The sequence below is a fragment of the Thermochaetoides thermophila genome (genome assembly GCF_000221225.1).
Source record: "Thermochaetoides thermophila DSM 1495 unplaced genomic scaffold scf7180000011822, whole genome shotgun sequence".
NCBI classification, from domain to species: Eukaryota; Fungi; Ascomycota; class Sordariomycetes; order Sordariales; family Chaetomiaceae; genus Thermochaetoides; species Thermochaetoides thermophila.
In genome coordinates this window covers 2,157,982-2,169,034 of record NW_006383038.1, presented here as the reverse complement: position 1 = coordinate 2,169,034, position 11,053 = coordinate 2,157,982, and the positions used below count along the sequence as shown (strand labels likewise).

Sequence of the window (11,053 nt, the reverse complement as noted above, 5' to 3'; positions counted from 1 at the left end):
CTCTCTCTCTCTCTCTAACTAACTAACTCTGCGCAACCCGATGCCACGCAGCCTCCGCAGCCCTTAACGACAAGCGCACAGGCAATCCCGCAGCCCTCATCCACCAATTCACGGGCCACAGCACAACTGCCAGCGGCGTCAGCGCCGCCATCGACCCCGGATCCTTCCACCCCTGCCCCTCCCCACCCCCTTCCTCAATCCTCAACCGCCTTCTCATCTCCTCAACCTGCTTCCTAGCCTCCACTTCGCACTGCCTCTGCGCTTTCCTGAGCCCCTCAATCTCACCTTGTATCGAGCTAGCCACCTGCGCACGCACCTTTGCCTCCAGCCTCTGCTCAACCGTGGCGAGCGCATCATCCCGCTCGCGCACGCGCTGCCTGAGCCTCTCCATCTCCGTGCACATCTCGTTGAAGCGGGCCTCGGTCAGCTTGACGGTCCGCAGCGGGTTGGAGTGTGCGACGCGCTGGAGGTGGGCCGTGTGCGCAAAGACGAGGCGGATGCTGTGCGCGACGGGCTTGACCTCGGAGGCGAGCACGAAGAGGATCAGGTTGTCGCGGGTGATGATCTTAAAGGTTTGGTTGTGGAAGGTGCTGAGGAGGGAGACAATGAAGGAGAGGCCGGCGGCGCAGATCAGGGGGGAGAGGAAACACAAGGCTAGGGCGGTGAGTTCATACGAGCGGAGTCGCTTGAGCGCTTCCGCGGCAATACGGGCTTGTTCTTTGCGCTCGGCAGCGAGAGAGGCGGCGTCGTCGGAGGGGGATTCGCGGGCTTGGTGGGTGTGGACTTGGGAGGAGCAGAAGGCCGCTTCGTAGATGGCTTCTTGCTCCTCACGGATGCTGTGCGAGGAGATGTACCATTTCCTCGTGCACGTCAGCACGCCGGTGAGGACTAGTCACTAGACAGAATATCATTTACCATGGCGACGTGATAGCCCAGTGCAGAAAAACAGCCGTCACAGACAGCAGCAGTATATCTGTCACCCAGGCACTCCCCGCATCAGAGAACAACAGCCCAGCCGTGGGCGGCAGTACGATGAACATGAGGGGCACCCAAGTCTTCCACGTCATCGGCTCGTCGACCGCGCTCGGCGGCGCAATGTCCGACTCAGGGAAGAGGATGCTTTCGCGTACATCGCGAGCTGCTTCCTTGATGTTGTAAGCGACTGAGCTGTGACGACGGGCCTGTGGTACCTTGAGAGGCTGCCGGACGACTGGAGAGCCCGATCGTGGGCTGAGACCTTCAGGTGGTTCTTGTTTATCGGGTTCTGGCCTATGCTTGACCGACTTGCGGCGGGTGCCATGACCACTGGTCGATGGTGATGGCTTGTTTCCCGAGTATTTTGCGGATAGAGACGCCTCCGAGCCTGAGCGGGAGTGAGTTGGCGTGGGAAGTGTAGCCATGCCGTCTGTCTGTCAGGGTTGGGGCACTGAGGAGGAACCGTGCAGAATGAGGGGGGTTATGTAGCTTTAACTGCTTCCTGTCGAAGGATGCTAGCAAATATCTCAAATGATGAGGTATCACTGAGACGTAAGCAGCAAGATGACGTCCGCCCCTTTCACGGGCTTTTCAGGGTTACCGGATGGGGGCAGTAGGAGTCGCAATTGATATTGATATCAGTCTGAAGACCCCAAGGCCATTAAATCCTGCTGCACTTGTCGAGTCGTCCCGGGGCAATTGGGCTTAATTGGAGCCCCAAGGAGATCAAGGAGTGCGGAGCGCGGAGTGCAGCTCTTGGTCCTTATCCCAAGTCATGACGTTATGGAGTCCGAGAGTCGAGCTTCACCGTTGTCTCTAGACTAAAAAAAAAAAAAAAAAAAAAANAAAAAAAAAAAAAAGTAGGTTATTCGGGTTTGACTGGCGCACCGATTGCAAACTGCGACTTGACAATCAAGACCATGTGAGAGTATTTAAGAGGCAACAACCTTCATGAAACACTTGTTTTCATTTAAGAACCATCTGATGAAAGAATGAGCTAGAGTCAAGTCCTAGAGTCAAGTCGCAAGTCGGTTCGATCTTTATCTGTTTATCGATATGAGCCTACCGATCTATAGATATCTTATCAATGAAAGCCTTCAGCTGCTACCAGCTGTCGACAGCTCTTATCAGCTAAGGATGCAGCTGCAAAACTGCTCCATCGTGACACCGCCAATCAAGCGCGCGTTCCTGGCTCCAATTTGATTAAACTCGTCGACATGCAGAATTGACCCCCTTAACTGAACCCACAGCGGCCTGCTCTGCGTATCCGCCCACACCCACCAGCGTGCAGATCTGCGGCTCTCTCTCATCAGTCAAACCAATTGACTCTGCTTATCGCGTGCTGAGCTGCTTTGCTGCTTTCGGGACGCGCCACGGGCGAGCTTGTAAATTGGGAAATTCCCAAGACAAGACTCAAAGGAGAAAAAAAAAAGGGGTGTGCGACCCGTTTGCGCTCAAGAGGCGGCGATAGGCGCGCGAAGCGAGTCTTTTGGGGAGAAAGAGAGAGCAAAGTGTAGGGCTTTCACGCCTTGTGGCTCAAAAGATCGCGATAATCGACCGGGAAGCCTCGTCTCAGGCAAAAAAAAAAAAAAAGAGGAGCTCTGGAGGACGGGGGGAAAAGACGAGAAAAAAGAACCAATCGACAAATCACAAATCGCAAGGAGGTGGGCAACGCAAGCAGCCCACACGGTACAGATCGCATTATTTTTTTTTCAAGCCTCCATTTCCATTTCCATTTCAATTTATCCCACCCGACGGAGGCCGTCTCGGCGGCCGCCGTTCGCTCATAGTTCGTCCCCACGGCTTCCTACTCGGGAGAAAGAGGAGGAGGAGCTGTCCACCCGCAGTGCCTAGCCAAACAGCAGCAGCCCGATCATTTACATCATTTGCAGCAGCCTGAACACTCTTATGCCGCCGTTGCCGTCCTGGATGCACCGTCATCCCCATCTCCGAACGTGTCCGCACAGTCGCCTTCCCAATCGCATCCGAGCCGCAGCCGACCTCATCCGAACGAGAACAGGAGCAACAACGAGAGCATCCCATCAGCGCCGCCGCCAGTGGTAAACGCGGGCCAGCCGTCACGCAGTAACAGCCTCCCGCAAAGGGGCCTTGGCGGCGCCCCCGACGCCTTGCTGCAGTCGCCCTTCCGCACCCGACTTGCCGCTACCAAAGTATCCGGTCCTGCTGCCGTCCAGCGTGCGCTTCGCCAGCCATCCGCTCGTCTCTGGAACCCGACGAATTCTACTCGCTTTCTATCGACCCCAAACACTCCCCATACCACTGCGACTACTGCACCTACCCGAAGACCGCGCCGTCCATCGACCCCTCCCCCTCCGCCAGTCCCGCTCTCTCCCGTCGCCCTTGACGTCACCTCATCGGACCACCCCGACCGCGCCAGACTCGGCAGCTCAGCCGGCGACTTCCCGCTGCTCACGTTACCTCCCGAACAAGACCAGCATCATCACCAAACCGGCCGAACCAGCCGAGCCAGCCTCCATCTCCATCCCGATAAACGCATCGGCCTACCCCTTCCCTTCGCCATTCCTACGACGAGAAGCGCGCGAGCCACAGCCCCTCGCCGGTCGAGGGCACAGCCGCCGAAGCCGCAGCGTCGTCAAGCAAGCGGTACCCCAACACTCACCTAGTCGTCTCCGAACCTGCCCGACGCTTCCGCCAGCGCGTCCCCAGCTTCACCAAGCTTCCTGGTATTGGACTCAGCATCCGGCCAGCATCACACCACCGCGCCGACTCCAAGGGCAAAGGCAAGGAAGTTATACCCCCACTACCGCCACCAATGCCTCCCACGGGCGAGACATCCCCCTATGGCCCGACCACGGCCCCCGGGCCTGGTTCAGGGGACAACAACAACAACAACAACAACAACAACAACAACAACAACAACAACAACAACAACAACACCGCAACTTTCACCACCGACCTCGAGCGCGGTCCCGACCATCCCTCCACAACCAATAACCGCTACTCAACCGCCTCGCACCTCTCTGCCGGCCTAGCCTCCATCGACCTCTCCTCCAGCAACTCCTCCATCATGGGCGATCCGGATGCCGCACAAGAAAATACCAACGAATGGGGTCCGCAACATCCATGCTACCCGCACCTGAACCCACACGTACCCGTCGATTCGCCGGAGTATGCCAAGACTAGGATTATTCGCGTGCGAAGGGATTGGTTGCTCGAGGGGGATCTGGCGCCGACATTTTCGAACTTGTATCCGGATATTTTGGACCCCGCAGGGGTGTCCGAGGCGGAGTTTAGACGGGTGATTGAGAAACTTAATAGTGAGCTGGTGCCTATCTTTAATCCATGGGCGTGGCAGAACGTGGTGGATGGCGTGTTGGGGCTGGTGACGGGATGGTTGTGGGATGATCTTGGGTTTACGAGTGCCAAGAGGAGGTTGCAGAGGTTGGAAGAGTGGATCGAGCAGTGGAATCGGGATATGGAGAAGCAGGTGAGGAGTAATGCCAATGGGGATGAGGGGATTATACCGCCGAAGATTGTGAGTTTGCGGAAGACGGGGTATATGACGGTATGTTCTTCCCATGGCTTTGGGTTTTTTTTTTTTTGAGGTTGGGTTGAGGGCTGGGACAGGTATATGCTGACTTGTTGATGCAGCTCGATATCCAGATCCCGGATCCGGAGCTCGCCCCGGCCTCGCCGACGACTCCTCCTACTCCTCGTGAATGGACTTCTGGAGAGCTTCTTGAGCCGCCTGCGCCCGCGGTTACGACATAGTCGGACGTCTTGCTCATATTTCTTTTTTCCCTTTCTTCTCCCGTTGTGCTTTGGTGATTCGTCTAGTTCATGGCTATTATACCCCTTGTTGTTTCGTTTCTCTGTCTGTCCGTATGGCCTACGATAAGTTTGTTGGCATTGCATATACTTAGTTACATACCCCCGGGCTCGTGCTCTTTTTTTTTTTTTTTTTTAGGACTTTAGACTAGGCCATCTGTCGTTTAGCAATCAAACAAGCAAGCACCCGTTGACAATTCTGTCAAGTCAGATTTGGTTCTTGATTTTTGTTTCTAGTGGTTCACACGAGTAAAGGACATAACAACTCTTGTGATAGATTTGTTTCTTCGTTTCCGATAAACGTTTAGTCGGTTGATTGGTGGTGGTGGTGCGTCATTGTACAACAGAAGTAGCTTGGATTACACAGTAAATGAGCATGTATTATTCATCATGTCTTGCGCTTGTTGACTGTTGCAAATTGTCTTGTGGTTACGATACTAGGTGGCAAGGAGGACATCACTTTGAATGCTCGAGTACATTCTGTAAGTCGGTCAGTCCTCATACTACTACAGACTTCCTAGCTGGTTTACCTACCGACTTATTGACTGACTTCCGAACTAACCATTTAAACTGATTCTTGTAGGCTTACTGCTAACCTTTATGACTAACTTTTTAACCATGTTCCAACCGACTTTTCCAGCTAACCTTTCGTAGGCTTATTGCTAACTTTCTAATGGGCTTTTTCAACTGACTTCCGACTGACTTCCCTAGGCTGGCTATTAACTTTCTAATGGACTTTCTAAGACATGCTTCCAGGCTGACTTTACTGCCATTTTTTTTTTTGCTCCTTTGCTCTCATCCGATCTCCCTCGCAATGTGGCCCCCCCTTGTCATGTGAGCAAGTGACTGTTGGTTTCATGTTGTGCAATTCGAGTTGGGATTCTCGGGATGCAAGACGTTGCGTTCCCTACTACCCCCCTCATCACACGCTCATACATCGAGTTTGCCGGGACGGTATTCCTGATACCTTGCTCTTCATACCTTAAATCGCCTGCTTGACGACCTGATTGTTCTGTCTAATCTACATATACCACTGCATCTGGGCCCGAACAACAGAAAGCAGAGACGACGTTCGAAGGCGAGGGAAGCAAAGTCAATTTTTCCGACTCGGATCGACTATCTGACGTATGTACGGCAGCATTAGGAAGACGGAACTTCGGACCTAACCCGACGGAGAACACCCGACCCGATCTAAGGAGCCTCAAACGGCCGCCCGCACGTCATCACAAATTACGGTAGAACTCGGCTGGTACTCACCCGAAGCGAGAAGCAAGCTAGAGCAAGAGGGACAAGATGAGCTTATTACGGAGAATGGTATTATGGTTTCTCGAGTTCCATGAAAATAAAAAATGGAAATAAAAAAAAGAACCTTGACTATCCGCATCATCTTCACTGCAAAACATTTGAATTGATGGGAAATGTTGGAATTGCCCTTGGAGAGTGCGAGGGATAGCTATCACATTGTGGGAGATGTAGCTCATCAGAAAGGGGGGAGGAAGCGAGCAAAGCAAAGTAAACAGACGGGTTTACGGAGCTACACAGCGCCACGCAAAAAGAAAAGAGAAAAGAAAAGGAAAGAAAGAAAAAAAGAATAAAAAAGATAACTAATTTACAACGGAAGAGAGCGAAATCGCTGACCAGCGCTCAGAAAGGCAGGTCGATAATATCAACGGCCCGGGATTGGTCTACAGTACGTTCTGCAATTCTCCTCATTGCAAAGTGGAAAATCGGAGCCCAAAAAACCAAGCCAGCCAGCTTGGTTTCTTGTCGTTTTGCCTTGGCTAAGCTGACGGGCGTGCTTTGACGAGACGGAATATCTGGCCCGTCGGCCGTCAGCCGTCAGCCAAACCACCCGTAACGTTCGGCCTGCCGGCCGGCAGGCCGCGCGCGCAAATCCTTAAGAATGTTAAAAGAAACAACCGCTGCTTCACAATCCCGAGCCGTCCAAGCTGGGGAGGTCTTTGCTTCATTACTGGCGCTGGGTTCTGAGTCGTCAGATCGGCCGAAGTTTAGCCCTTGGGCAGGAAAGTCGACAAGAGAATTCAATGCGCTGCTGCGCGATGGACAATGCAACGCGGCGCCTAACAGCTGGAGGGCAGGCGGTGGAATCAGTGCTTCTGCTGGTTGCTGCTAGCTGCAAGATTGCAGCTAGAAGCACGGGACCGTTGCAGATGGGAGACAGGCCGTCGGCAAGACAGGACAGGTGCGCGCTGAGAAGCCTGTAGAGATGCAGTGGCCTTATATTGTTTCGTTTGAAACTCGTTTAACACGCTGGGCGTGTGATTGAGTTGAGGGGAAACGTCAACGGAGAAATGTTTCTGTTTTTTTCGAGAGACTCCACATTCTATCAAGAGTCCAACACCATCACAGTCGCCATACCAAACAAGCCCGTGATAGGTCGCATGCTGGCGGCTCTCAAACGCTTAGCTCAATCCTCACCCTCCGTCTCGGCGCACACGTAGTGTCATGCCGTTGCAAATGTAAAAGGATGATGGTGCGGTGGGCAAGCTTTGTTGTAACGGGGAAAGGAGAGAGAGAGAGAGAGAGGGAGGGGGGAGGGGGGGGAGGGAGGGAGAAGGACTACACCGACGCCCCTCCGTGCAGCCCAAGATATCTGCTAGGTAACAAGATGTCCTTTCCTCCCAGAGTCCCGACAGCCAAACAAATGACGACAGGAGCGGTCGTCTGACCTTGCAGTGTGGTCAATGGATCACTCGTTCCAAGGTCGCTGGTCGGGTCGGGGGACCTGACGAGTGCCCCCATCCGTTCCTTTTCCTCCCTCCCCCCCCCCCCGGGAGAGGTCTGGGCCGGCTGGGTTTTGCCGAAGTTTACCCAGACGACCCCTTTATCGACGAGGCTGCGGGCCGAGGATCCGAGAAGGGCCAATGTTTGTCAAAGGTCAGTGGGGGAGGATCAGGGACAATTTTTCAAAGAATTTTTGATCGTTCCTGGTGAGAATTGGTGATTGTGACGTCTGTCAATTGAGTTTGATGGGTTCGAAGCCTATGACGTCGATGATGTCTGTCTAAACTGCCCACCCCCTCCCCTCCCCTCCCCTCCCTAGCGGCGGCTTTCGTGCGGCTCTTTCTGCTGCTCCATGGCTTGCACGCAGCCATTCATTCTCGGGTTTACCCCAGGAATGCCTCCTCACATCATGTAAGGTACCTAGCCAGCCAGTAGCCACCAGTCCCAGCGGCAGAACCACAAAACACCCTGGGGCCGGCCGGATTGGTGTTAAGGCACCGCCCCAGCGGTGATGTGGTTGGGCCGGCGTCGGGTCTTGTTGTTCCATGCATCCAATTCCAGAAACAAGACGGCCCTTGTGTTCATGCTGATTGCTGGGATTTGGCTGTGGGGGCTCCACACCGCAGCTCCATGTGCCCCACCAGTCTCTGCTCTGGCTGTTCGGGTTTTTCTCTGCTGCATTCCGTGACCCGGGGCTTGGCTCTTTTCCCATCGGCGGATTGGCGGATCCTCCCCAGCTGGCGAACCCTCCGACGTCTTGCCTTGGCTGCTGGCCTGCTGCGATTTGTCCTGCGATCTCACACCCACAATAAGGTCGATTGATTGATCAATCATCCACGGCCTGTGCTTCCGCAAACAGCTCGGGAAGTCGCACGACCTTCTCTGTTGCAGATCGTGATTGCAGTTGTGTTGACTTGATACCATGGCCTCGAGCTTGACTCTCTGATCTTCTCTGCGGCGGGGGTGCATGGATTAGTGCATCGTTCTTTGGTTCTCTGCGTCTTCTGCTGTGTCTTCCATCGTCATGCTGCATCTAGCGAACCATTCAACGCCCGGGTCAATGCGGCCCAGGCTAACCAGCAGCTCTTTCTCTCTCTTTCTCTCTTGTGGCCTGGTTTACCTACCTAACTTAATCTAAACTTTACCCAGAAACCACCACACTACGAAACGGGCAATTCTCAACTTTACGCCCCCCCCCCCCGATATCCCACACCTTCCTCCATCCCACACCCTCCCCCTCTTTGATGTCGTGCTCAGTCTCTTGGTCCATTTCAATCAATCAAGCGCCCTCCCACAGCTCGGCTGGGACCCTCCCGCATCCTAGGGCCCCAGGGCCCCCCATCCTAGCCCGTTGCCAGCCCAGCCCGTTTGCCTAGCGTCTTTCTCGGTGTCCACGGTCCGAAACCAGCACGGCAGGATGGGGCTAAGTCAAGGCATGATGGGGGGGGGGGGGGGGATCGCATGGGATGCGCGAGGAACCAGGAACCAGGTAGGTAACACTAGTAGGGTAGCAGGACATGAACAACAGCAGCAACATGGAACACAAATCCACCGCGATGATAGTATCAACGGGGTATATAAGCTTGCCTGATGTCCGCCTCAGGGTCCTGTTATTTGGTGGTTCTCTCTCTTTCTTGTTCAGTCTTGCAGTCCAGTCCTCGTCCTGCCCTCATCACCAACAAGGTCTGCCCATATCCTAGCAGAGCACTCCTAGAGCATCTTAGCAGATTCGGACAAGTCGCCCATCATGTCGCTTCCATCGGACTTCCTGTGGGGCTTCGCCACTGCTGCGTAGGTGACCTCATGATGTGCAACACCATGCGAGTATCACCATGTGACTGACGTTGTATGTGCTCTGCAGCTACCAGATCGAGGGTTCGACTGATGTCGACGGCCGCGGCCCGTCCATCTGGGACACCTTCTGCGCCATCCCCGGCAAGATCGCTGATGGCAGCTCTGGTGTTGTGGCCTGCGACTCGTACAAGCGCACCAAGGAAGATATTGCGCTGCTGAAGGAGCTGGGTGCCAAGTGCTACCGCTTCTCCATCTCGTGGTCGCGCGTCATCCCGCTGGGCGGCCGCAACGACCCCATCAACCAGGCCGGCATCGACCACTACCGCCAGTTTGTCGACGACCTGCTCGAGGCCGGCATCACCCCCTTCATCACCCTCTTCCACTGGGATCTGCCCGACGCCCTGGACAAGCGCTACGGCGGCCTGCTCAACAAGGAGGAGTTCACCGCCGACTTCGAGAACTATGCCCGCCTCATGTTCAAGTCCATCCCTAAGTGCAAGCACTGGATCACCTTCAACGAGCCCTGGTGCTCCGCCATCAACGGCTACAACCTGGGCATCTTCGCCCCCGGCCACACCTCCGACCGCAACAAGTCCCCCGTCGGCGACAGCGCACGCGAGCCGTGGATCGTCGGCCACAACATTCTGATCGCCCACGGCAAGGCTGTCAAGGTCTACCGCGAGGAGTTCAAGCCGACCCAGGGCGGCGAGATCGGCATCACCCTGAACGGCGATGCCACCTACCCCTGGGATCCCGAGGACCCGGCCGACATCGAGGCGTGCGACCGCAAGATCGAGTTCGCCATCAGCTGGTTCGCCGACCCCATCTACTTCGGCGACTACCCGGCGTCCATGCGCAAGCAGCTGGGCGAGCGCCTGCCCACCTTCACCGAGGAGGAGGTCGCCCTCGTCAAGGGCAGCAACGACTTCTACGGCATGAACCACTACACTGCCAACTACATCAAGCACCGCAAGGGCACTCCGCCCGAGGACGACTTCCTGGGCAACTTGGAGACCCTCTTCTACGACAAGAACGGCAACTGCATCGGCCCGGAGACGCAATCCTTCTGGCTGCGCCCCAATGCCCAGGGCTTCCGCAACCTGCTCAACTGGCTGAGCAAGCGCTACAACTACCCCAAGATCTACGTCACCGAGAACGGCACCTCGCTCAAGGGCGAGAGCGATCTGCCCCTCGAGCAGGCCCTCGAGGACGACTTCCGCTGCAAGTACTTCCACGACTACGTGCACGCCATGGCCAAGGCGGTCGAGGAGGACGGCGTCAACGTCAAGGGCTATATGGCTTGGTCGCTTCTCGACAACTTCGAGTGGGCCGATGGTTATGTCACCCGCTTCGGTGTCACGTATGTCGACTACAAGGACAACTGCAAGAGGTATCCTAAGAAGAGTGCCCGTCAGATGAAGCCGCTGTTCGACAGCCTGATTAAGAAGGCTGAGGTCGAGGCTGCTGAGGCTGCCAAGCCTGCTCCCGCCGTGGCTGAGGAGCAGGCTGAAGAAGCTGACGCCTAGGGGTGTCTACCTCGAGGGTGCTTCCCTCGGGGTACCTGTGTGATTATGTAAAGAACGGGATGTTAGGGTCACAAGAAAAGATGGGAGATGTTTTATTTACCTTTCCTCTGTACATATCTTCTTGGATAAAGGATCTTTTGTTGTTACTGGTGGGGATACCTCTCTTCTTCTTCGTCATCTTCTCCTTTCTCCCCCTCCCTCCT

The 11,053-nt window shown here is 55.2% G+C and overlaps 3 protein-coding genes across 3 annotated transcripts; 2 read left to right on the top strand and 1 right to left on the bottom strand.

Moving 5' to 3' along the window:
- Positions 1 to 22: 22 nt before the first annotated feature.
- Positions 23 to 1,400, bottom strand: CTHT_0070410 (uncharacterized protein; the record flags this gene model as incomplete). Its single annotated transcript, XM_006697254.1, has 2 exons — positions 23 to 860; positions 916 to 1,400. The coding sequence occupies 2 exons, from the start codon at positions 1,398 to 1,400 to the stop codon at positions 23 to 25; spliced, it is 1,323 nt and encodes a 440-aa protein (XP_006697317.1).
- A 712-nt stretch (positions 1,401 to 2,112) lies between these two features.
- On the top strand, positions 2,113 to 4,728 carry CTHT_0070400 (uncharacterized protein; the record flags this gene model as incomplete). The annotated part of the gene is made up of 4 exons (XM_006697253.1): positions 2,113 to 2,136; positions 2,766 to 3,409; positions 3,547 to 4,522; positions 4,609 to 4,728. The coding sequence occupies 4 exons, from the start codon at positions 2,113 to 2,115 to the stop codon at positions 4,726 to 4,728; spliced, it is 1,764 nt and encodes a 587-aa protein (XP_006697316.1).
- Positions 4,729 to 9,277: 4,549 nt separating this feature from the next.
- CTHT_0070390 (beta-glucosidase-like protein) lies at positions 9,278 to 10,850 on the top strand (the record flags this gene model as incomplete). The annotated part of the gene is made up of 2 exons (XM_006697252.1): positions 9,278 to 9,321; positions 9,392 to 10,850. The coding sequence occupies 2 exons, from the start codon at positions 9,278 to 9,280 to the stop codon at positions 10,848 to 10,850; spliced, it is 1,503 nt and encodes a 500-aa protein (XP_006697315.1).
- Between the last annotated feature and the right edge of the window lie 203 nt (positions 10,851 to 11,053).